This window comes from Caloenas nicobarica, chromosome Z, assembly GCF_036013445.1.
Source record: "Caloenas nicobarica isolate bCalNic1 chromosome Z, bCalNic1.hap1, whole genome shotgun sequence".
Classification (NCBI taxonomy): Eukaryota; Metazoa; Chordata; class Aves; order Columbiformes; family Columbidae; genus Caloenas; species Caloenas nicobarica.
This window is the reverse complement of record NC_088284.1, coordinates 47,333,144-47,360,317: the sequence shown is the minus strand read 5'-3', so window position 1 is coordinate 47,360,317 and position 27,174 is coordinate 47,333,144. Positions and strand designations below refer to the sequence as shown.

At 39.9% G+C, this 27,174-nt stretch overlaps 1 protein-coding gene across 3 annotated transcripts in view; it reads left to right on the top strand.

Moving 5' to 3' along the window:
* The first annotated feature begins 20,687 nt into the window (after positions 1 to 20,687).
* The window catches only part of FBN2 (fibrillin 2), a 169,658-nt gene continuing 163,171 nt past the window's right edge, over positions 20,688 to 27,174 (top strand). For all 3 annotated transcript variants that reach the window (XM_065657769.1, XM_065657768.1, XM_065657770.1), the window contains exons 1-4: positions 20,688 to 20,914; positions 21,798 to 21,880; positions 25,920 to 26,018; positions 26,583 to 26,678. In XM_065657769.1, coding sequence (XP_065513841.1) covers positions 20,688 to 20,914; positions 21,798 to 21,880; positions 25,920 to 26,018; positions 26,583 to 26,678 — 505 coding nt within the window. The remainder of the gene's footprint in view (positions 20,915 to 21,797; positions 21,881 to 25,919; positions 26,019 to 26,582; positions 26,679 to 27,174) is intronic.

Here is a 27,174-nt window from a genome sequence, read left to right as displayed (position 1 = left end):
CATTGTCTCCTTCAGGGCTGCTGGAGGGGGCTGGACCAGGCATGGGAGACCGCTCTTGGGAGACAGCGGGGCCGGGGGCAGCCACAGGGCTGCCCTCCCGCTCCCCAGCAGCACGGCCATCCTCCAGGCCCAGCAGACGGGGGGCCTCCCCGCTGCAGCGTTGCATGGCCACATCAATAAGCTGGTGCATAAATGTCGCTGCATGGCTTTGGAGGGTGGCCCTCAGCAGCTGGACCAGGATATTTTCATCCAGCCTGAAGAAGACCAGGAGGGGACTGATGACGTCCTCCACTGTGGCTGCCCATGAAGACTGGGTTCCAAATAGCCGTCCCAGCTCCTGACGCACCCAGGTCAGCAGGGGCTGGAGGAGAGCTGGGTGGTCCTGGAAAATGGATGCCCAGGTGATGGGCTGGAGGCCGCCCAGAGGAGCCCTGGGCACCATCTTCACAGGCTGTGGTTGTGCTGCTGCTGGGCTGTGCGCAGCTGGACGGCCAGGAGCTCCTCCTGCCTGGTGGCCAACGACTGGTGATGCCGCAGGTAGAGGGATGACATGCTCATCAAAGCCCTCATCTGCCCACACTGAATGCATGATGGAGTGGATCCTCCTCTTGCAGAGCGGGCACTCGGGCTTGCTCTCTGCCCACCGCAGGATGCACATGTAGCAGAATTGGTGGAGGCATGGCATCACATAGGCGGCATTGTCCCAGCTGTCCAGGCAGATGCGACAGCGGTTGTCCAGCTGTGGTGGGCTGGGGGAGCTGGGGATGTGGAGCCGCTTCCTTGCACCGGTGCTGCAGCAGGCGGTGTTGTGCTGGAAAAGGAAGAGAGGCCACAGTCACTGGCTGGCCCAGGAAGGGGTGGTAGAAATGCCCAGGTACTTCAAGAAGGAAACCCTCGCAGCTCCCCAGGCTGAGGTGTCCCTGCCCAGCTCACCTCTGCTGCTGCGAGCTGTGTCCTGTGTGCCCCAGCTGCCTGAACCTGGCAGGGCCAGGGAAAATCCTTTGATGGCTCTGGGGTTGTGCACTGAGAGCTGCAAGGAACAACTCCCTGAGCACAGCACTGAGGCCTCATTCAACACTCTAAACCTCACAAACTTGCAAGGGGAAGAGTGGGGAGAGGAGAGAGAGAGAAAAGGGACAGGAGAGGGAAAGTCTATTACTAAGGGCATTTTTCAAATGCTTCTGAAACACTGTCAGGCATCGGGCATTGACTACCTTTCTAGGAAGCCTGTTGCAGTGTTTGACATCATAACGAAGGATGAAACAAATTTGCTATAGTACTACTGGCAGATGCTTTTTAGTCTCAATAAAAAAAGAGTGAATGTGTCACTTTCCATGCTACCTGTCTCTTAAGTAGAGATAATGAGTTGTGCTGGAGACAACTGTCATCTTAGAGGTTGGTGTAAATAAAATGCCTTTTAAGGGGTTTACACTTTCCAGATACTAATGCTTCTTACAGGAAGAGCAAGCTATCAATAACCCTTAAGAATACTCTAGTAATGTTCTCTCAAACAAAGACTGAATTTTCCTGTTTGCCATCTTGCCATAACTGTGTGCCAGCTCTTCTTCTCCCAGGAAATACCGAATGCTGTACACCTTGATAGGCTGAAGTCAGTACACAGGATGCTTTCTTAGCAGGATTTAAAGTTGATTCTGTAGTGAATACAGTGTGAGTTTTAATTACAATTTGTAGAACTCACAGAAAACCCAAGCCAGTCATATAATCTGTGTCAAAACTCTGTATGTGTGTGTAAGGGGGCAAATTATCCTGCACCACATGTAGCCATTGTGTTTGTGCCATGTGGTGCCTAGCACATTCTTCCCTGCTGGGACTTTTATATCATGCTTTTTCCGTGTTGTAATCTGTTCTACTGCACTGTTCACAGCATGCAGAAAACTGGCATTAATACACACTCATGTCTGCAATCTTAGTGGAAATACCAAAAAGTCTGGACACGAAAACTAAACTCCCGTGAGTATCAAAAAATCCTTAGTAAGGTGCAATTCTACATTGACACAAGGAGTAGATAACCTAATATATATTTTTTCCCCTTTTGTTAATATTTGTTACCATTGTTAATTCTCTGCTTTTTGAAGGGAACAGAGTTACTTTCTTACTATCAGAATTGTAGTCCCTAGAACAAGAGTATCATATGACCTAGCTAGCATACAGTAATTTGTGCTGAGTTTTACCTTGGCAAGGGCTTAAGAAAGAACTACAATCTCCAGAACTGTCATCTTGACCCTTTACAATCACAGGGACTATATGGTAATATACTTCTCAAGTGGAAGAACTTGCAAGACAGGAAGTGGGGGAGCAAAGTCCCTCCCACTGCAAGTGAAGATCAGCTTCATGACCACCTGAGGAACCTGAACATACATAAGTCTATGGGACTTGATGAGATCCATCCCAGAGTCACGAGGGAATTGGCTGATGTAGTTGCCAAGCCACCCTCTGCGACATTTGAGAAGTCATGACAGTCAGGTGAAGTCCTGGTGACTAGAAAAAGGGAAACATTGCACCCATTTTTAAAAAGGGTAGAAAAGAGGACCCTGGGAACTACCAGCCTCTCAGCCTCACATCTGTGCCTGGGAAGATCATGGAACAGATCCTCTTAGAAGCTATGCTGAGGCACAGGGAGAACAGGGACGTGATTCGAGACAGCCAGCATGGCTTCACCAAGGGCAAGTCCTCCCTGACCAACTTAGTGGACTTCTATGATGGAGTCACTACATCAGTGGACAAAGGAAGGGCTACAGATGTCATCTGTCTGGATTTCTGACAAGCCTTCGACACGGCCCCCACAACATTCTGCTCTTGAAATTGGAGAGATATGGATTTGATGGGTGAACTGTTCCATGGATAAGGAACTGGCTGAACGGTCCCACTCAGAGAGTAGTGGTCAATGGCACAATGTTTAGATGGACACCAGTAACCAGTGGTGTCCCTCAGGGGTCCATACCGGGACCAGTACTGTTTAATATCTTCATCAATGACACAGACAGTGGGATCGAGTGCACCCTCAGCAAATTTGCATGTGATGCCAACTTGAGTGGTGCAGTTAACACAGTTGACTTTTAAACATATACATTTTTTGGCCAGCTATGATAAGAAATTGCAGCCCTCAGTGCACAGCTCAGCGGAGTGTAGCACTGGCATGGGAAATGAAGGTGCTCAGCACCAAACTAGCTGACACCATAATGCCACATTCCTAGTTGCTACTCTGAATGACTAACAAAAGTTCAGTCTCTCATATTTTAACTCTATTTCTTCAAAACTTTAGCTGGCTGACCCTCAAGAGAAACATATTCTAGGATTCTGGAGAACAGAAATACCAAGGTAATAGAGGGCTATCTCTCTAAAGGAGGTGATGAGTCAAACTGTCAGTGGTTTTTACACCTAAGTAGATATAAAACATTAAAAACATATGTAAGTTTAATTTAATGAAACAAGTAACCTTTTGCTACTGAAAATTACTATTAAAACAACCCTCTGCTCCCCACACCCATAGAGTTAACTGTCTTGAGTAAAACTGAAGATGTGGGATTCACCACTGTGTACAAGTATTTCTTCACAGAATTTTACATATTCAGGACACATTAATAGTTTCTGAGTTCAGTCACCAGAAGCAGAATGCAGCAATGAAATCTTATGTGAACTGGCTGTGTGCTCACTACCTTGGATGATTTCAAGGTCAGCAAAACAGAAGTGATAAATGAGTTGCAATGACTCACAACCAATAAATACTGAGGTCCAGAGTGATGTTATCCTAGGTTGCTAAAAAGCTGAGGAAGAAGAAGGTAGACTGGTGGCAGTATTCCTTAAAATTACATTATTGTGAAGAGGTTTTGGAAACTACAGGAGAAGTTAGACTGACATACAAAAATGCAGTAAACGAAATAATATAAAGTTATTTAAAACACATGCAAATATAGTGTAAGCAATTTGCACCTGGTATGAAAACACCTGCAAAAAACACTGGTAGACAATAAATAAATGCTTCCAGGTGTTCAGGCTTAGCTAAGGCCATTCAATGGCAGGCTTCACTCTAAAAAGGACAGTCCCTCCTCATTCTCACTCCCCCATCCCCATTTTCAGCCAAAATTGTCAACAACTGCTTCAATCCTACCACTGAAGCTGAAAGCAAAGTGTGTAGGACCTTCTGGGATATCTCTAAGAAAATGCATTAATAAATAAAAAGAGGAGGACCTTTGCACCACTGTTAGAATTTCTCCCTCAAATGATACTGGATTTACCAAAAATAAATTTTTAACAGTTTTAGGAGACTGTATGCATTCTATACATGTATAATGCATGGGAAAATCATAGGCAAAGATGGGTGTTTTTTTAGTGTCACCTACCATATTTTCTACTGTAGGTTTTATTAGATCTAACAGCAGTAAGATTATGATTTTTTTGCACGATTCTGACAGTCTTTGATAATTATTTTCTATAACTATAAATAGTAAGAAAGAACCTATCAAATTACAGAATGATTCCCTCATTGTTAGGCCATCTGTGGTAAGGAATGACAAGCCTTGAAATCGCATTAAGGAAACTAATGAGAAAAATCTAAGCACGTGGGAGGGATGAAGTAGGTATTGGAAATCTTGGGAATCTGCTATCTGTGGGTTGAGGGATGCTGAGGATTCTCAGAACTCAATGAGGAGAGTAGCAAGCTGGTAGAAACAAATGTGAAGTTTTTTTTCGGAGGGAGGAGGTGCTGTTGGTGGGTTGGTTTGGGGTTTGCCTTGCTTTTGCTGTTCTGTAGGTTTTATTCTAGGTTTATGTAAAATTCTGCTGCTAAGCCAGGATAAGTCTTCTGCCTCCAGCACCTTTCAAAAGACGTATTTTGTCCCTTGATGTGTTGCTTTCAGCATCTAGCTGGTGTTTTAGTGTGTTAATATGGTAAAACACAGACTATACTGATAGAGAGAAATACACAGGAAATGGGCAATATGGAATATGAATTTGATATTTAAGAGAAAATATTTTTGGCAAAAGCTAGAGCTAACAAGAGGAAAATTAGACTTCATCAGTAATTAGAAAAATCCTGGCAATGTTACAGACATGAAAAATGGGAGGACTGTCCATTAAGGGTAAAAATTACTTAGATAATATGCAATGATGAGGTATTGGTCATTCAAACAAAAACTAAAGAGACAGATACTAGACACCATCTGCAAAAGCAGTTTTTCAAATCAGATGTTTCAGACAAGATGTACACGAAATCTTTGACATGGTTAGCCTTAGTAATTTCCGCTACACTGAAAGAGTGGGGAAAGTCCAGGTGTGTGGAAAAAAAACTTAAGTCAATACTGCTAAAACATCATCAGAGTATACAGTTCAATGGATTACAAGTTTAACTTCAGAGTTAACCGAAAGCAGGCAATTAAACAAATGATACAGTTTTCAAAAAATGAAGACTTTCTCAACAATACAATTAATAGTTAATATAGTAATATATGTGCTATATATAATTAATTCTAATTAATACACTTATGTGGAAAACCTACTTTGTCAAGCGCTGTATTTTGCAGAATGAATCAAAAAAAGTAACTGCATGTGTAATATTTTAGCATCTATATGGCATCTAATGTCATGCTACGTAATACTGATCAGATTTAAGAAAATAGTGTATGGCGTGAAGTTGACCAACTGAAGGATCTCAAAATTCACTGTTAATGGGACTTTTTTACTGAATATTACTCTGAAGTTTACTTTTTCTAATGAAGCCCTGCAAAGACCGGTATCTACTACAGACTGGTACTGATACTTTCACAGCCGATCAGGTAAGAGCCTGAATTTCATGTGATCAGATGCTGCATAAGTTTTAGATACAAAGCATCTAGACCATACAGCAGCATGAGAATTGTACTTGGGAGAGCAGAAATCAGAAAGACCGTTGGAGGTAATCATATAAGTATAAAATTTCTGTGTGTCACTGCACAAAAAATTGTGGCAATTTAAGCAGCCTAGTGAAGGGAAAGCTAAGAGAGAAGAGTCCTGTTAGTATAGTACTGCATAATTTCATTTTAAAAAGCACATAGAATATTGAATGAGGCTAAAAGTTTAATTAATTAACTCAAGTAATGTTACAAATGTGGGGTGGAAAATATTCCAGGATATAGAGTACAACTTCCCTTTTCTGACGTGACTATGCAAGTTATAATGGGCTTATTTAAACTGTCCATGAGTTAATGTTTATGTTCTTTGGACAATTTATTTTATCCTTTGGGTATTTTGTAGCTAATGTAGCTAACTTTGCCTTGGTCATTTTAATCTGGTGTAGCTGTTTTTCAGATGCATCTGTTTTAAACTGGGCATCTAACTTTGAAGCCACGTAGCTAAATTTACAATAAAAATTTGTATTGTCCTTAAAGTATCTTCCATTACTGAAGTTCATTTATAGACTAAATTAACTTCTCAATAAGAACTGCAAGCTCTCTTTCCTAGTGTTAATTTCCTAATTCTGTTGTCAAAATGGGACAAAAGCATTTGATGTTACATTTATGCAGTTGAGAATACATTGAAATAGCAAATACAGCAAGTGTCAAATGTTCTGGTCTTTGGAATAATTAGCTGCCTGTCAAGAGAGTTGGCTACAGGAAAAAGGCATCATTTACAGTCTTAAGATTGTTCAAAAAAAAAAATCTAAATCTGACTTGCAAAATGATTGGTGAACATGAATCTTAAAATTTCCGAGACTAAGATATCTGAGATGAGATAAAATACACTCTTTAGCACTCCAACTTTGTTTTAAAACCTCAGAGCTCTCTTTCCGGGTTTCTTATTTTTCCATGCTTTGTCCTTCATCTACAGATACTCACTTTTCCAAAGAACTAAACTATAGTCTCCTTTCTGGTTCTAGTCTCCTCATTTTATCAAAGTCTTTGTCCTCTAAATTAAATCTGGGCCTGTTTCTCTAATTTGTTGTCTTGGAATTCAGGCTATTAGTACAAGGTATGCAAGGATAAAATAAAATTTAGCTCCATATTTTTCCCCACCTCTTTTCTCTAACTATTTGTAGTAGGATTGCCATTCTGCCTGTCATTCGGGCCCATACTCTCATCATCATTTCCAATTTGCATCATTTGCACTGCATATGATGTTCCATCTTTATGACTAAAAGTCTTGTTCTGGTTGTCATCTCACATGCCAGTGATGACCACTCTTTGTCTAGTGCTTTGAAATGTGGAATATATACGCATTGCTAATAGAAAGATAAGTTTCTTTCATTGTTTCACTGATTCCACATTCTCTATTATATCAAATATAGTTTACGTGATCTTACTTTCTAAGACTCTTGCAGTCACTTTTCCTTAGGATCAAGAGACTGCTGTCTGGCTTGTGGAACAAACCTTCATAGACAAGCATGCTTAACAACTGGATATATTTTTTGCATCTTGCTCTATTCCATCTTTGGAAAAATAAATCATGTATCTGTAAAACATCCTTTCCCGCCTCCTTCATATCTCTATTTTTTAGTAAATAGCTATGCCACATACATAATGAATCCACCTGTCAAGCCTACTAATATTTCTTCTGTGCAGTCTCTCATAGATAATTCCTGCCTCTTTTGCATCGATAGTAATATTTTGCTATCAAGAAACTTTAATTGATGTGTTCATCCCAAACTTGCAGAACACAGTCCTGATCCATTAATAAATCCCTTAGATGTCACTATAATAACATAAAAACCAGTAACAATTGTAAATAGTAGCAGAATTGTTTTACAATTAAGATGATCTTGAATGACACTCAAGTAACTGGATATTAAACAACAGATTAGGGAGAAAAGACAACATTTTGTAAGTTGCTGAAATTCAAGAATATTACATAGAGGGCATGTTCCTTCTGCCTTTGGCATTACCTGGCTAAAAAGAAGGTTCTAGAAAATACTTCCACAACAGCATTGTTTTAATAAAATAACTGAACTGTAACATAACAAAAGGTATTTTATAAAGCAGTGAATTAGACTATGATGACAAAGACCATCTGCTGCATCCTGATCCCAAACACATTCTAAGTGGCCTGAATTACCCTCGTGTGTTCAAGTACTAATTTTGTCTGACTGTTAGTTAGGAACACTTCTGTTTGGCAACGGACCTTTGTGAGTCCCTTGAGCAGTGATTTAAGAGAAGCTTTGCTACACTGTTTACAAACAGGAATCATGGTACCAGTTGTTGAAGCATAGCTGTCACTGGCAAGATCCAGTATGCAGCATGGAAGGATTTAAGTTTTGAACAAATAAACCATTTGGAAATCTGTCTTCTTTTAAAATTGGATTGTCCAAAGGTGAGTTTTAAGTCCGAAAATTTTATAAAGGCTTCACCCAAGGCAGCATATTCTGCCCTTCTGCTTTTACTCTAGTCGTTCCTATCTCTAGCTGTTTCTACAAATTTTCTCAGGCTGGGAAGATGGATATTGGATGTTTTCTGCATATATTTTCTGCTATCGAAAGTCTCTTTAAGTTCTGTGCCAATGGAAATCAGTGGAGAACATTGCTTGGTTTTAACTGCTGGTCTGAAAAGCTCTGTCATGGTAGTCTTACAAGTCTTTGCTCTTACTCTGTGTATTCTATTCTCTTCTGCTCTGTACTTACTCTGTACTTTCTAGGCTAAGGTAAGTATTATCACATTTCCTTTGTTCAGTTTTCTTAGCTGTAACTGGGAAGTTGATACTAAGTCTTTCCAAAAAAATTTACATTTTACATATATTAAAAAAATTTGTGTATTTGCACATATCCAAAAATATAAATATGCTTTCTTCCTAGCAAGGAGAACATCTAAGAGAATAAAGCTGTTCATGTTTTTGTGTGTGCATGTCGAAAAAAAAATCTGAGGCCCAAAGGTTAGCTTTCCTGGATTGTTAAAAAATACATCTATCGTAGATATGATGCTTGAATTAGCAAACACAGGTTTTTGATTTTAAAATGTCAATGGCAAGTTAAAAACAGGGGATCTGATCAAAAAGATGTATGACTATTTTTCTCTGAACGAAAAACACATATGCAATCTGTGAAATGTTCTACCGTAGGCTGAAGGGGAAAGGGGTGTAACTAGCATTTCCTTTTCAGTCTGAAAATTTACAGGAATGCAACAGCACATCTGTATGGAATTAGCATGGCTTCTTTCCCTAATACATTCAGATTCATGTGACTGCAAATCTAGAGTCTATAATCTTGAGTCCGGATTTGTTTTACTTAATAAAAACATCAGGACTGATTGTACCTTAGGGTCTAACATTTAAAAATACTAAAATTATATTTTTAAGAAAATAAAAATAAAAGCAGACAGTTTCATAGTATCGTTAAGCCCTTTCATCTTTAGATATCCATTTAAGAGACTGTGTGTAGCAGGCTATATACCAAACTGATATTTGCAGGCACTACAGCTGGATTTGAGACCATCAGTATACTCAGAAAAATCCTTATTGGAAAGCCACATTACAAACTTTTCTGCTGACTGCCAGTTTTCTTACAGAATTTGCACTGGTGTATGACCTATTTTTTCCTTTCATTAGTCTATACAAAAGCCATGCTGTATATAACATGCGCTGATTACAATATGCTGGCATAATGCTGCTGAAGTAAGTTAATACGTAGTTTGAATTGTTCTTAGTATATGCCAAGTCATCACAGATTTTTTAAGCATTCCATAATGGCAGCATATATGTAAAATATTCTACATAATATTATATATTAGAGTTTTATAATGTAATATATAATAGATATTTATTTCACAGAATCACAGAATGTTAGGGATTGGAAAGGACCTCGAAAGATCATCTAGTCCAATCCCCCTGCCAGAGCAGGAACACCCAGATGAGGTTACACAGGAAGGCGTCCAGGTGAGTTTTGAATGTCTCCAGAGAAGGAGAAGCCACAACCTCCCTGGGCAGCCTGTTCCAGTATTCTGTCACTCTGACTGAGAAGAAGTTTCTTCTCAAATATTAAGTGGAACCTCTTGTGTTTCAGCTTGAACCCATTACCCCTTGTCTTACTGTTGGTTGTCACCAAGAAGAGCCTGGCTCCATCCTCGTGACACCCACCCTTTATATATCTATAAACATTAATGAGGTCACCCCTCAGTCTCCTCTTCCCCAAGCTAAAGAGACCCAGCTCCCTCAGCCTTTCCTCATAAGGGAGATGCTCCACTCCATTAATCATCTTTGTGGCCCTGCGCTGGTCTCTCTCCAGCAGTTCCCTGTCCTTCTTGAACTGAGGGGCCCAGAACTGGACACAATATTCTAGATGAAGTCTCGCCAGGGCAGAGTAGAGGGGAAGGAGAACCTCTCTCGACCTACTAACCACCCCTCTTCTAATACACCCCAGGATGCCATTGGCCTTCTTGGCCACAAGGGCACAGTGCTGGCTCATGGTCATCCTGCTGTCCACCAGGGGCCTTTCCCTTGCAGCCTTTCCCCTACACTGCTCTCTAATAGGTCATTCCCAAACCTACACTGGAACAAGGGTTTGTTCCTGCCCAGGAACCATGTGTTTGGAGCATAGACCTTTTTAAAAATCTCCTGAATAATGATCAGAGTTTTATATATCAAGATCATGCTGATTTGAACCATGCATATATTTGGCATCCATTTCAATTTGCAGTTGAGTGAAAATTACCACCTTTGCCTTTCATAGATATGTGCCTGTATAAAGGAACAGCCACGACAGTAATTTAGCAACTGAACATGTGCATGTGTCTTATAGCGTGCGATGAACCAATGTCTACCCGTATTTATATCCCATAAACCTATTTTAATTTCATAAAAATAAAGTTTGGTTCTAGTATGCAAACAAATTTAACTCATATCCATCAGATAGGAAGAACACAAAACGAACACTGCTGTCAAGATTGCTTTGCTTTCATGACTCCATAGATGAAGTAAGATTTAATAAAATAAAGAGAGAACAGAGGCTTTAAGCAGTGATGCAGCCAGAATAGCAGTCAGTACAAAATTGCATCATTTACATGAATGGTGGAATTCAGGTGAACTGACACTTCACTGCAACTCTTAAATACTCTCTCAGTTTGTCCTTGTCATCTTCAGTTAAAACTTCTTCATGTGGACACGCAGAAGCATTGAAATGTAGTACAGATCACGTTAAACATGATCTCTAGTTTTTCAGATTCCTAGTTTGTGGTGCAACACTCACGTGCTTGTAGCAGCAACTCCTAGAACTTCACCACTGCTTCGAACAAAGAAAACTGTCTCAGTGAACAAACTGTGGAGATGTTGCTCACATACTGCATAATATATATTATGCATACTTTTAGATAGATGAATAGCAAGAGGAATGTGTATTGGAATATGTCACTTCAGTGAGATCAAGGATACTTGAATTGTCTATTTTTAAAGATTTTGTTAAAGAGAAGCTGAGTCAGAAAATAATGCTTAAAGGAACCTATAAAAGAACAACTATTTTAAATCATACATCTATAAAATTACTAATGTATTTAAATAATTAAAACCATGTAGTCCAGAGTTTAATGACAGATGAAACTTCTCTCGAATAACTAAGCCCTTTTATGTGCTCCACCTACACATTCCCCTGGGTAGACAGTGAAGACAAATCAAAATAATTTTAACTACAGACATCTTCCTGGAATCTGTGAAGTACTTCAGCATCTAAATGTTTTTTTTTTCATAGACAAAACAGAATATGCAAGAATCTCTGTTGTGTTTTATTTTTTATTTAAAATGATTCATTTTAAAATAGACACTGAGGTGTTCTAACTCTGTGAAAGGATGACTTCAACCTCCTCTTTCATTTAAGACATACATACAGTAAGAGGGCCACCCGTGTCCTGGGCGCATCAAGCACAGCATGGCCAGCCGGGCAGGGAGGTGATTGTCCCGCTCTGCTCTGCACTGGTGCGGCCTCACCTGGAGCTCTGTGTGCAGTTCTGGGCAACACAGGATAAAAGGGATATAAAGGTACTGCAGAGTGTCCAGAAGAGAGCTAAGAAGTTGGTGAAGGGTTTGGAGGGGAAGCCATATGAGGAGCCGCTAAAGTCACTTGGTTTGTTCAGCCTGGAGAAGAGGAGACTGAGGGGAGACCTCATGGGGCTCCAGCTTCCTCACAAGGGGAGGAGGAGGGGCAGGCACCAACCTCTTCTCTCTGGTGACCAATGACAGAACTCAAGGGAACGGCAGGAAGATGTGCCAGGGGAGGTTTAGGCTGGACATTAGGACAAGGTTCTTCACCCAGAGGGTGGTGGAGCACTGGAAGAGGTTCCCCAGGGAGGTGTCACAGCCCCAAGCCTGACAGTGTTCAAGAAGAGACTGGACAACACCCTCAGACACATGGTGTGAACTGTGGGGTTGTCCTGTGCAGGGACAGGAGTTGGACTCCATGACCTTTGTGGGCCCCTTCCAACTCAGGACATTATATGATTCTATAGATCTCGCTTCCATTGCTAATTCTTGCATATAAAATCTGGTTAATCTTTTCTGCATCTATTAAAAAAAAAAAAAAAGGAATAGTGTGAATGCTTAATATATATATTTTTTATCCTCCCCTGACTCCTCCCTTCTGATGACAGATTTTGGAGCTTAAAGTAGGATTTCGCTTCTGGTACCTGAGATGTTTAATTAGGAACATTTCACTTTTGTTTATTCTCACTTAAAAGAAAAATCAGTGCAGGGTAGTATACCTACCTCTCCCATACTTAAAAAAAAAAAAAATCCTCAAATAATGTGAGGTTTTACAGACAAAATAGTCAAATCAGTCCTGGAAGGATGTGCTGAGATATTTTGCCTTGTTTACATTTTTGTGTGTATCATAAAGGTAAAGTAGCATAAAGGTAAAGAATCAGACATTCAAAACTAGGTTATCTTCCTGTAGCTGAAGATTTTTAGCACTGAAAGATTTTTTTTGTTTAATTGCGTGGAACTCTTATGTTGCATTACGGTATTGTGGTAGCTTTTTTGCTTTTTTTCAAATTGTTGTCTTAAGTCTTATGTATTTCCTGTTTTTATTTTGTAAGCTCCACTTAATGGTTTCATTTTTTCTTTTCAACAAGCCTCAGTTATTGTATACTTATTTTTCCTCATCTTCAGTGAAAGCATTACTTTGAAACCACTGCTAAAGTAATTTTGAATTTTATAAATAATAAACTTGCAACTCTGTGGGATGATTTTTCTATATGTAGTAAATGGAAGGGATCTTACGTTGAGGGACAATATCTGAGGTCCTAACTGCAGAGGAACTATAAGTAAATTAGTCAAAAATATGAATCGGAATTTCTTCTTAAATGGTTGTAATATCCTTTATATGCATTGAAATTTTACAGATGAGCAGAGACATGGAAGAGATCATAACTATTTACTTACTTCTTTTGTATTTAGAAAAAAATTAGAGTTGGAAAGAATCAGTTTTCTCTCTTTTTGCTTACTAGTTTTTATTTGTTTTTCTACTAAATTAGAGGCATGTAACAAATCAGTGCATATATTTAAAGATAAGAAAAAGGAAGTTAGGACAACTAATCTAATTTCCTGGCCTCAAATAGTGCTGAAAATGAAATAATTCAAGTTTCCATGTGAAAACAAGAACATAAAAAACAAAGAAGTGAGACTTGTCAAAAGCAAGGAAGACATGGGCAGATAACAGGACAGATGGATAGAACAAAAAGAAATAGATATTGTCTACCTGATTTTAGTAATGCTTTTAAAACAGTCTCAACTGACGTTCTCCAAAACAAGCAAGAAATCACAGCCCAGATTAAATTACACCGTGAATATATAATTGATTAAAGAAAACATACTGGAGCAGTTATGAATAGCTTATTGCCAAGGAGGAGGCAAGTACTGTATGTCAGTTTCAGATAGGCTTGGACAAATTATTTTTTAATATGTTCTTTTAAAGAGCAGATGATTGAAAATTTATTCCATTTGCAGATTAATGCCAACCTGGAAGGAGCACAACTACAGTGAAAGACAGGATTAGAATTCAAAATGGTCTGATAAATTAGATAAATGGCAAAAAGAAAAATGAAAAGGTAAGAAAAAAAAAAAGAAGAAAATATGTAGCTCAACAAATTGTGCTTTCACTGTTTAGGTAGCACTCTTGTGGAAAAAGGTTGGAGTTTTATAAGATACTATAAGCTAAAGTGAGTAATAACATGAGTACTGTTTTGAAAAATAAAAGCACCCTGTAGTCTGTAAACATTATTGATTTTAGGCTGTAAAATCAGTGAATTACTCCCTCTTCTCTGATCAGCTTGGACACCGTCTCAGCTAGAGAATTGTCTTGAGCTTAGAGTACCCCACTTGAAGAAGGATGTTGACTCTGTAGAACAAATCAAGACAAGAACAACTGAAGACCTGGAAAGCCTGAAAAAAGACATACATTGGTTTAGTCAGAGAAGAACAAAAAGAACAAAAAAAGGACAGAAAGATATTCTTCAAGCATGAAGCATGTAAGAAGATGCTGGAAATAACAAGTGAATTGGGAAGATGTGTTTAAAATGCAAAAAGTAGGATTCCTGTGGGATATTTGGGAAACTTCAGGGGTAGATCAAAGGCATCTGTAGCAGATCACCTGCAGCCCTACAGAATTCCTGTACTTGAGGCACAGGTTAAATGGTCAATTTCTAGGATACAGGTTGTAGTTGTTTGGTTGGTTTGGGGGTTTGTGTATTTTTTTTCTTTGCTTTGGTTTGTTTGTTTGTTTTTTGCTTTACAGCAGAAAGGATTAATCAGATGACTTTCCAAGGTCTTTTCCAGAAACACTTTTAAAATATTTCTCTGGTAAAGATATTAGAGAAAGACACCAAATGAAGATTTGGCTCTGACTGAAAAGGTGAAGCTAGGGAGCATACACTAAATCCAGTGGGGAAGAGGGAACAGCTGAATAGAATCAGAGAGAGTGAGCTTCTGTAGTTAGAGATATTTCTATCAGCCGTAATCTCAAACAGGTTTATACAAAGAAAGGCCAGAAAGGAGGAGGCAGCAATAAGCTAAATGCAAAATTAGACCCATGAAATCAGTTTTTTATCTAGGTAGACATTACAGCTTGAACATGTACTTCTGAGGAGAGAGAGAGGATGTAGTAAAGGATGATATAGAAGTTACAAAACTGAGCAACAAAAAGTATACAAGAGTTGTGTCGGTTTAAGGTTTTTTTCACAGAGGAAGGGGAGGACTGGTTTAAGAGGACAAGTCCAAAACCTCAATTTTTACGATGTTTATTTTAACACAACAACTAAACATTCACAGGAAGATGTCAGAAAGACAGGATGACATGTTAGACTTGTTGAAGGAAAATGGTTTATCAGAAATGAGTGGTGTTTACAAATCAACAGCATACAGGCAGGAGTTCACTCAGATGCCTCAGTTCTTACAGAGCCTGAGTTCCACTTTGGCCCATTTTCTATAGGATTTAGTACATGGAAGCCCAAGTTCTACTCAGAATCAATAGGTATTTTCTAATTTGCTTTATTAAAAGTGGAACAGAAAGAGGAAAGATCAAACTGCACTTCACAGGTATTCCATTCAACATGTTTGTAACTTCACAATTTAACATTTTCCAGTATTTTCTACTTCTCAGTGTGCCCTGCCACATTTAAAAAAATGCTTATGTTTGGAATGGTCCAAAAAGATGGCAGTAAGAAGTCAGGTGAGAGCATTTGCCCTCTTGTCAAAATAAAGTATGCTGGAATTATATTGAAAAGATACATATATTTAACAAGTAAGGATCTTGTTTTTACAGAACAAATCAGCTGTGTAGGTGGAACTTGATGTGTAATTAGAAAAGGAGAAAGAAAAAGCAAAATATTTACACATTCTTGAATGACTAGATTATCTTTAGGTTTTTTTGGTCCCTTCCAACAAATTTTTATCACTTGAACAAATTTTATCTAGAATGAAACCAGACCATCTTGAAAGCATTATTCAAGCACTTTTTCTTCCATAGAAGCAGGAGATATTACTCATGATGCCCAAAACCTGAATGCTTCCTGTTATATTTGATATGGCCAAACACTCAGATACCTCCCTTGCTACCAGTATAATAGTGTGGAAGGACCAGCAAACTGCATCCTGTACCTGTATATATCCAAGTGCTTAGAACTGCCAGCTGGTGACTGTACCATACCTGTTGTGGCTTAACCCAGCAGGCAGCTGAACACCACATGTAGTCATTCACTTGTTCCTCTCCCACCTCTGCAGTGGAATGGGGGAGACAATTGGGAGAAAAAAAGGTAAACCTCATGTGTTAAGATGCAGACAGTTTAATAAGACAAAAAGGGAAAATAATAATAATCATAATAGAGTACATAAAACAAGTGATGTACAATGCAATTGCTCACCACTTGTTGAACTGATGCCCAGCCTGTCCCCAGGCAGTGATCCCCCAGATAACTTTTCCCTAGTTTATATGCTGAGCATGACATCACATAGAATGGAATATCCCTTTGGCCAGTTGGGCTCAGCTATCCTGGCTCTGCTCGGTCCCAGCTTCTTGTGTCTCTCCAGCCTCCTTGCTGAAATGTCCTTGACTTGGTATAAACAATGCTTAGCAACAAACAAAACATCAATGAATTATCAACATTCTTCTCATACTAAATCCAAAACAGAGCACTACAGCAGCTACTAGGAAGAAAATTAACTCTGTCCCAGCCAAAACCAGGACACCACAGCATGCTAACTTCCTAAAACCAGTGTCTGGCACTTAATACTGAAAAGATAGGGCCATGGTCCTGAAATGTATAGAAGCATGAGTTTGCATATCTGCAATTACATCATTCTTACAGTAGTGACTTAGCCAAGAAGCAAGGCATCAACAACGACAAACCTCAAAACAAACAAACAAAAGCTTTATCCTACTGAAAAACCCTTTGAAACAAGTATGTTCTTTTATATTAGGTATGAGTTGTAATTTATGTGACTTATGCTTTCAACCTATGGCCTTGGGCAAACAGATGAGCCCAATCCTGTAGTCTCTTTCATTAACTTTAAGTGAAAACTTTCCATAAGACATGATCAGTTTACAATAGATTAAACTCTTGATGCTGTGGAAGGAAAACAACACGACAGCAGTTTGCATTAAGAAGAAAAAAAAAAAAAAGTTGTTTGTTTTTTTAATCCTGAGATTCTCTTGTCATTTGCGCTTTTAATACCTATACTGATCTAGGCATCCACCATTGGGTGCTTTTAATGATTCAGGGTAATGAATAGCTGAGAATGGTTTTAACTGACAATCAAATGTGGACATTGAGAGACATCATTCTCAGGACTAAAATAAATTATTTACATCCAAGAAGTCTAGTTTAATTGGATCCTGCTTTAGCAAAGTGATAGCTCACATTTCTACTTTGCTTCCGAAAGCCAAAACAGTAGGAGTGCCTTTACTTAAAAATAACTCCCACTCTTTTTTGTGAAGGAAACCACATGGGAAAAGTGTGAATTCAAAAATTATCTGCATTATAAGCTTTTCTCTGGGATTATCTTCTGTATGTAAATGTACATGTACATGTTTCCTGAACATCCACTATATATAACATTTTGAACTATTTTTGTTAAAATTGGTCAGAATTGAAGTTCACCTAGAGCAAAACAGACATAATTCATCCTTCTGCATCAGTCACACAATGTCAGTATATCATGGATTCCTCCGTGAGATAAACTATTCTCTTTTATAACAGCTAGGGAATAGAGTAGGAGGGAGCCTCTGGGTTCATTGAATTCAAATGCTTTTTAGGAGTTGGTAGACTCACCCTATAACATCTTTCCTAAACATATCTAGTTTAATTGCAAAAGTACTTATAGTTGTAGGCTTTACTTTTTCTGGTACAGAACTGTATTCCCATCTTATCTAATAAACTCTTCTAATTGTACTAATTTGAATGATTTATACTTTTCTTCTATTTATTTGCCTTCACTATTTTTTAAGAGAAGTGCTGTGAGCTAAAGAACCCAAACACTTTAGCAGTGGTTTTCTTCCCTTGATGGTACAAGTGGCTTTTTCGTGTAGCTACTCCAATTTTAACACATCTGTTTCTAACATGAATGATCAGAACATAATCATTATTTCAGATGATGTCTGATCAGTATCTTGTACTCATAAAAAGTACTAATGCTTCCCTTTCTAAAGAAGATAGCTTTGTTGGTAAGTACTTAATCTGTATGCATATTTACATGGACTATATAAATACAATCATATCAGAATTAAGACTCCTTGCTATTGAATGTTTTATAGTCTTGTGTGCTAGTTCCTTTTAAAATTCTAGAAAGGTGTTACCTAGTCCTCTTCTGGTTTGAGGGCAACAGGGTCTCTGAGTCTTAGAAATCATGAATCACTGGTAGCTGCTGACCAGTTGCTTTTGTTCCTCTGCTCAGTATCTAGTTTCACAGTTTCAAAGTAAAACAAAACAAAACAAAACACAATACGAAATACATATATATCTCTCTTCGTTTTGAACCATAACTTCCCCCCCACCCCTCCCGATTTCTAGCCCCAGGGGTGGGCTAGAAATGTGTTGTTGTTTTCAAGATGTAGCTCTGTTTAACTTCTAGGAATTATTTCTGTATCTCTGTGTTTCCTGATATCCAAGGCCCTAAGCTTATCTCAGAACAGTTCTTTCCTTTTTATTCTTTGTAGCCTCCCTCCTTATTCTTTGCATTTTTCTTGAGATAGTTATTCAACCAAACAGGCATGGAATCCTTCTCTTTCCCTGGCTTTGTTAGGCTTATCTCATACATGACAGATTTAACAGCTTCTGTTTTGAAGAAACTCCAAACCTCACCTATACTCATGAGGTTCCTGAACTCTTCTACCTAGTTGTCTTCTTTAAATAGTTTCTTCATTAAATGATTCTTTTAATTTCTCAAGGTTTTACCTTTCAAGATTCAGATTTGCCAACCCAAAATAACTGTTGCCAACCTTCCAAATTTAAACAAATTTAGCTTCTGATCAGTGAGAATCTGGATCTGTAAATGGAGTGTCTATTAGAGCCACTGGACCATCAAAGTAAGGCAGTGACTTGACAACAAAACATAGCTCCTGCTTCTCACTCCTGAATTAGAAGTAACAAGAAATATTCACATGAATCTAAAATAAGCTGCTATGTTTTTCGTTTTGTTTTAAAAGATAAAAAAATTATTTCCTGGTTGCCACGGTATGCATGGTGAGGTGCTCAACCGTACAGCTGTAATCAAAGTGATCCATCTTGGATGACAAAACCAGATTGTGCCCTGTTATCAGAATGACCCGCAGGGAGCACTCGGGGACTTTCAGCAGGGGGCATGTCTTCATTGCTTTTGTTTGCTCTTTACTGACGGCTAACTATCCACCACATCTAGGTAAATGCATGGGTTTGGCCTTAAAAATTGTGGAATTAGCCAACCTGGGTTTTTTGCATTCGTTTTAAGATGCTTATGGAGAGAGAAACGGAAGGGCAAAATAAGTAAAACCTTAAAGCGTGAACTAGCAAAAACTACTCCGGAAGGAAACTACAAATATACTTCAAAGTCTCTTAGCTCTCGGTGTTTTTCAAGTGCTTTGAAGAAATTTGTCAACTTGCTGACAAAAATATCAACGCACACGGCTGGACCGACGCGGGACAGGAACGAACTCCAGATGCCTCTGCCTGGCACCCCGGCGCCGGCCCCAGCGGGGCCCCGCGGGCACTCACAGGGTGGGTGCAGCTGACCCCCTCCCGCCCCCTCCCCGCGCCGGCTCCCAGCCCTTGCGAGGCCCGGTGAGGTCCATCCCAACCTTCACCGGGACGGGACTCATCCTGCGGCTCTACCTGGACCTCTCCTTTGAACTCCGAGTGCTTTTCCATGGAGGGGTTTTACTTACAAGTCCCTCCGCAAACGCGGGACCGTGTACACTTAAGTGGTAGAGTTCCCAGCGGTTTGGGAGGGGGCACCAAAGGAAAAGGGAAAATTCCCTTTTGGGCAAACTCTACCTGCACCGCCCCCCAAGTAGCCGCCCGCCCCTGCCCTTCCCTCCCCCACGCCGACGCCTCTTCCCGGCCCCCGCCGCAGCCCCCCGCGTGCAGCGGCATCGACGCCCGATCCACTTCCCTCGGCCCGCTCGCGTCCGCCCCTCCGAGCCCCGCGGTGCCGGCGGCGGCAGCGCCAGCCGCACCCCGACCCCCGCATCCTTGCCCAGCGCAGGGGAGCCGCTCGCCCCCCCGCGCCGGGGCCGCGGCAGCACCGGCCGGGAGGCTGGGGCCCCGCCTCCGCCGCATCGCCGCCAGCTGTAAAACCGCCCTTGCGCTGGGCAGGGGTTCTTGCTCTCCCCTCAGTCCGTCTCTATGCGCTTCTTTGGACGAGGCTATTGTTAAAGATCATATAGTTCTTATTTTTTGTAGAGAAATTCAACGTGATTCTGTTAGATTTCCTTTTTCGGAGGGGGGGAAGAAAATTCCAACCAACACAACTTTTCTTTTTTTTTTTCCCTTTTTTTTTTTTTTTCTTTTCCCCCTCTCTTTGGAGAGAGAGGAGGGGGGATGCAACGGGGACCTCGCTCTTGGTATCCCCGTGTCCCGCTGACGGCTGCGGCGACAGGGCAGGCTGGGGAGGAGAGAAGAGTGAGTTTCCGCGGCTGAAGGGAAGCCTTTCCCCCACGAGGAGCGGAGCCGTGCCCGCTGACGGCGGTGCGGGACAGGCACACCTCTCCCGGCTCCCCGCCCGCCGCCGCCTCCGCCGTTTACCACTGGGACAGCCGCAGGATGGGGAGACGGCGGTGGCTCTGGGTCCAGCCCTGCTTCATGTGGCTGGGTTGCCTGGCGCTCTGGGCGCAGGGAGCAGCCGGGCAACAAAAGCCGCCGCCGCCGGTCCGTCCTGCGGGAGGAGCGGGCGGCATCCATCCTGCTGCCGCGTACCGGCACGATGGGGCCGGCAGCGCCGCCGCCGCCGGCCGGGTCCGCAGGCGAGGACAGCAGGACGTGCTCCGCGGGTAGGGACGCGCCGCGCCGCTCTCGGGCTTCCGCCTTCCGCAGCCTGAACCCCCTTCCCCGCTGCCCCCCAGCCCCGGCGGGCGGACCCCGCGTCGCGCAGCCCGCTCCCCAGTGAGCAGCCCCCTCCCTGCAGCTGCCCCCCACCTCAGCCCCAACCTGTGGCCTTCGTTTTTGCTTTCGGTACATCTCACCTTCCGGCCTCTTCATATGACTAAAAAATTTTGGTTAATTGAACTCGGTATTTTGTTCTCAGCTATGAAATATGGTCTTTTAATTATTGCGATTATATTAAAAACAGACATTGTGTGGGGCTATGTTACAACTAACAGATGTACCGCTTTGGGCTTTTTATTCAAGCATGTTACAGTATTAAGATACTTAGACGTTTGCTTTGGCTTCTTCTGAGAAAGTGTGCAAAATTTGTGGGTTTTTTTAAATTTCTTTCTAATGTTTGGGGAGTTCTTGGTAATTAGATTCAGTTTATTAATCTTTATGACCAATCATCCTTTCTGGTTTGTGTCAGATGGCAGCATGAAGCCAGTTTTTATAGCAAGACTTCTAAGACTGTATATGAATGCAGAGCCACACTGATCCCTTGCATATCCTCAGTAGTTCCACCAGAGATGAATGTGGCCTGTTGGTGCCTTGTCTGTCTCTCCTCTTCATACTAACCAGCTGAAATAATACAAAATAAAGTGCTTTGGAAGTTTTTATAGTGGAGGAAAATTTTGTTCCTCTGGGAAGGATTTTTTGTCGACGTGTTTGCTATACACTTTGTTTCATGCCGCTGGTTTCTTCCCTTGTGTGTACATAAAACTTTGGATTCTATTTACACTGGTTTATACTTCTGCGTATGCATTTATCTGTTTGTCTGTGTGACAGGCCAAATGTGTGTGGCTCTAGATTCCATTCGTATTGTTGCCCTGGATGGAAAACACTCCCTGGAGGAAACCAGTGCATTGTTCGTAAGTGTCTGACTTCAAGTTTCTACTGCCCTAGAGGAAATAATAAAAATAAATATTCTCCTGTGAGTTACTGCTCCATTCAGTATGAGAAAAGAGAGTTCAGCTCTGTCTTTTGCTTTATTTTTAAAAATAATAATAATAAAAAGGTGGATTTACAAGTCCACATTTGTTGTCATTGAAAGACTGGAAAGTTGCTGTAGTTTCTTTTGTGTGTCCATAAGAGGCATGTCTCCACTTAGCTTTTTGGGTTTTTTTGAAGAAGAACACAACAATGAAGGAAAAAGGAAGAACACTTCCATAAGACAAATAATCAACAAGAGTAACAGGAGAAGAAAAAACAATAAATCCCCAAACCAAAACAAACAAAAAACCCCAACCAAACAAAACACACACACACAAACCAAACACACACACAAAACCTCAAACCAAAAGACAAAAACCCTCTCAAATTATCTTGATGTAATAAAAATCAGATCTGAAGTTTTGTGAAACTTCTGTGCTAGGCGTGGAATTACAATCAAATGGGAAACTTTTTTACATCTGGGGTGCTTATTCTCTTGCCTGTCATTTTTAGTTGTGTTTTGATAGCTATAAAGCATGTAGACTCGGATTATTGCCTAGTCATAATAGGTACTGTGCTGACACATGTGGCTGTTGACATGGCTTGGCAGAAAAAAAAAGGCAAAAAAAGGGAAATTTGTTCAATATTCTGGTTAGGGAATGTTGTCTACCTAGGAAGGATATGAGTTAAGGTATTTTTCTGTCTGATAGATAAAAGCTGGTATTAGACGCATGGTTCTTTAATGTGAGTCTGTTCCATGCATCCTAGCTTGTCACCATCTCTTCTGCTAATAAGTGTGGCCAACTTCAGAATTGAGGTTCAAGAACATAATGTCCTTTACGTGAGCAGTGAAGGTCTTTGCAATACTTATCTAACAAACTACAGACATCCAGGACTAAACCAGGGAAGAAATGGGTGGTAAGCCAAGATCTGCCAAACTTAAAGGTGACTTTTGGGCTGTTGCCTTACGATTCAGGACTCTCAACCTGCTCACATCTACTTGTTTTAACATCAGTAAATTTGCCTGGATAAGATTTCTTGTAGCTGTGCCATGTATCACTGACTTTTATCTAAAGTTGACCAAGCATTTCCAAGAAAAATTTGACTGTCATTCAGAGGAAGATGCTGATATCAATACCACTGAGGAATAAGAGGGGTTCCTCAACATTTTCAGTTCTTATTTATGATGTCTTACAATATTGGCTTACTTAAATGTAAATTTGAGTTTTTAAAATAGAATTAGCCTGCCCACTTGATAGGTTTTTCGAATTCAGCTGGGTATCTAACTCAAATGAAATCAGGGAGAGACAATGATTTAGATGCTTTGAGAAATCCTTATAAATTGAATTGTGACTCTCAGTGCCTCTTAAAGGCCTTGGTCTCAAGTCTCTTCACATCCATAATAATCTTTGATTTACTATTAATTTATCGGCACAAGTGACATCTTTTAACTCCTGTTTACTTACTGGAGCTTAAATGCAGCTCTCTAACATGTTTGAAGGGTGAGTGATTTTGCCAGACCATCTATAAGACTGGCTGTTCTACTTGTATTTGTGGTGAAGGTTTAAGAACAGAGTTTTCTATGCTCGCACTAAATGTTTGTTGACATGGTGGTCTCCCTAGCTAGAGATGTGTAGCTAGACAAAGCCTCCTGCACAGGATCACCAGCAAGCTAGCAAAGTTCTTATTGGAGATGCGTTGATTATAATTAGTACAGATTGTAAATGGTGATTTTAAAGTATTATTTCATGAAGAGACATCAATGAGCTGGTGGTAGAGCAACAGGAAACGATTCTAACATTAATGGTGTTTTTAGTTGATAATGTGATGATGGTTGTTGGCGGTCTGTGACAGGTTTATGATTAAAGTGATCTTTTATCTAAAAAAAAAGTCTCGGGTTTACTATTTCTTTAAGTAAAATAAACTGCACTGATGGGAGCATATTTAGAATATGCTTTCAGCTATATAGGGATTTCAGTTGATAAAAAATTAATTCCTAACAGATGATAAACTAACAAAATGGTCTAAATCAGGTCTAAAATCTAAATGGTGTAAATCGCTTAATCAGGGGATTGAGCTACGTTGTATAAAGATGAACTAAAGATCAACAGCGATATAAGGTAAACCCTGTTCCATGTTTTTGTCCTGTTCCTGTGTCTCTAAAAGTACTCTAAGTCTGGGTCCTGTTTCTCACTTTTGAGTCTGCTAATGAAAGAAGTGTTTCCTGTCAGTCGATGCAGTCGATGGTATGTCTCCAATTTCAACTAAATGGTGAAATCCCACAAACTCTTTCACCTCTCATGCATTTACATTTAGAGCATAGTCGTAAAGGAATTTAATTATGAATGTTGATGGTGCACATTGCATCTTTTTGATGCTCAAAGAGTGGTGTCAATGGGCCTCTAATGTGGCTTTGTCTACTCTTCTCTTGTAAAGAAAATATGGCCTTCGTTGGAGTATGTCAAGGAGGAGGCTCGTTTACAAAATCTGGTCTGGTTTGGTCGTGTTCGGCATCAGTACAGAGGTGATTTGGTGGAGAAAGATTAAAAGGCAGCAAGTAAATTTAGCAAGGGGCATATTTGAACTTCTCTAGTGGGACAAGAAAACAATTTGCTTACTTGTGGGAGTTGAGTCTCACTTCTGCATGTTTTTTTAAATCAGAAGTGGAGCACACATACTCTGGGAAGGGTCTTATCTCTGCTTTCTTTTTTATGTATGTGGCCAGGTGTTTTTTGGTTGGTTGGTTGGGGGTTTTTTTGTGTTGTTTTTTTGTTTGTTTGTTTGGGTTTTTTTGTTTGGTTTGTTTTGTTTTTCTTTCCTTTTAAAGTATGTAGACAGTTTTTTTAAAGTAGTTGGTGTGTTCTTGACAGATTATCTAGCGGAAGTATTTGTTGCTTTTGTAGTCCTTCAGTGGATATATGCTTCCAGATTATTTGATTATCTCAAAGCCCCAGAGTTATTTTTAAAGAAACTGTGATTCTGGCCTGTTTTTTCGCTTTACTAGCTGTCTCTTGTACAATACATGTTTTTGGGGTCCTCCTGTGCTGTACTGGTTCTTAATGTTTCAGGCTCTCTTTTTGTGCATTTGCCAGTCCAGCAGGTTATTTAGATGTATTCATTTGAATCTCCTTTAGAATCTGGATCTAGCCTTTAACTCTTTTCTGATTCTGTCATTCCTTTGTGCAATGGAGCTCCCTTGGCTAGTGAGTGAGAAGGAAAGATGTGACTTAGATCCATCAGGGGCTACCACAATGGTGTGCACATTATGGACACATGGTAGGGTGTGGACAGGCTTCCCTGAGATTTTTATAAAGTTAGTGTCTAAATGACAATGTGGAAATATTTGAGTACAGAGAACTATATTAAGGGAAACTATGCAAAATCTGCAAAGCCAAGCATTTGAGCATTGAGTTCCCATGAAACAGCTGTGTGTAAAGGATGTATATATGTGTGTATAGTCTTAGAAAAAAAGAGACTCTAAAATAGCAATTATAAGAGAGAAGCCATATCATAAATTGGCATTTATGATCTATATTATGTCTGTTCATTCAAATCTTGGATTCTTGGTAAAGTTTTCTACAGGTCTTGTGGTCTAAAACATATAATTTTAATAATTTTACATTACTTGTGTAGTAGGCTGGTATTTCTAATTAGGGAAAGAGTTGATTATCTGGTTCCAGTGGTCAGACAAGTGTTTGAATATGCCATATTTAATTCTGTTTTTCTTTAAATTTGTCAGAGATACCAATTATACCAACATTTTTTTTGCTTTATTTAACTTAAAATTACTTTTACATGTATATTAACTGTTCGAATGAACTAAGCATTCAAGTGAGTGAGATTTTGTTGTGGTTTTTTTGTTTGTTTTTAAAAAGAAGCTGTTATCATCCTTTTAGCTTTCACGCCTTTTTTTTTTTCTTGTAGTTTAAGACTAAGGTTACTGTTAATCACTGTCTTTTTAATTGTGTTCTTCCTCAGCCATTTGTAGAAATAGCTGTGGTGATGGATTTTGTTCCCGTCCTAACATGTGTACTTGTGCAAATGGACAAATATCACCTACTTGTGGATCAAAATCTAGTAAGGACTTACTATATTTATTTTTGTCAGAGATTTAATTTTAAGTAATTATCTTTGGTGTCAACTCAAAAATAACTACTGTGTAAATCCTTTAAAATTAACTTGTCATTACTGCAGACACACATGTAACTTGTACTTTGGTATGTCTCTAGTTTTTGAAACTTTTAATATACCACGTGTGCACATTTGTCTGACAAATTGGAAAAAAAAAGTGTTTAAAGAGATGAGCAAGTTTAAATACAAATGTGTGTGGTATTAATGTTTTCATTGAGTCCGTTATCCTAAGAATGAAGATGATACAACCTTGAAGATAACTAAAAGTTCTAAGTTTCTAAATATAGTCGTGGAAAACTCTAAAGAAGCTCTTCATGTCTGCTTTTAAACCAAAGACTGAATAATAGCTGCAGATTGGATGGCTTTGATTACAAGAACACCTGAGTGTACACTCAGATATATAGCATATAATGTATGAAGCTCCCGTCTAGTTTCTGGTGTCTCTATTTTTATCCGTGTTTGCTTCCCAATGTGATATTTTTGCTTAACACTGGTGTCTCTCCACTGCAGTACAACAGTGCAGCATCAGGTGCATGAACGGTGGCACATGCGCAGACGACCGCTGCCAGTGCCAGAAGGGCTACGTGGGAACTTACTGTGGGCAGCGTAAGTAACTGCTTCGTTGCATCTAAAATTAAACCCACCTAAGTCCTGCAAGTTATCTTTCTCACTTTAGGTAGAAAGTGAGTCTGAAAAGAAAGCCAGTATGCTGAAACATAATGAAATGTCTGTGAGAAATGTAATGCTCTTTTGGGGTACAGTGTGTAGCTGAAAGTCAGTTCATGCATGAAGTGTATCTGTGTTCCTCAAAATTCAAATTAGGGATCGAATTCACCAAGTAGTTCTGGAAAATCTTTTAGGAGCAATGGCATTATACATCCCATTCTCCTTTTCTAACCAGATTATCACTTATTTTTCATTCTCTTTGACAAAGTTTCTGTATCTCAAAAGAATAGCCTAACTGCTAAGTTAAAGCATGTTTTTCTGTTTTCTACTTAACTACGGAAAAAGATTAAATATTGTTCAAGCTTTTGGATACCTTTTTGGTTTAGCAGGCAAGCTAGAAAGTCAATTATTTGCACAGCTCTACCTATCACAGTGC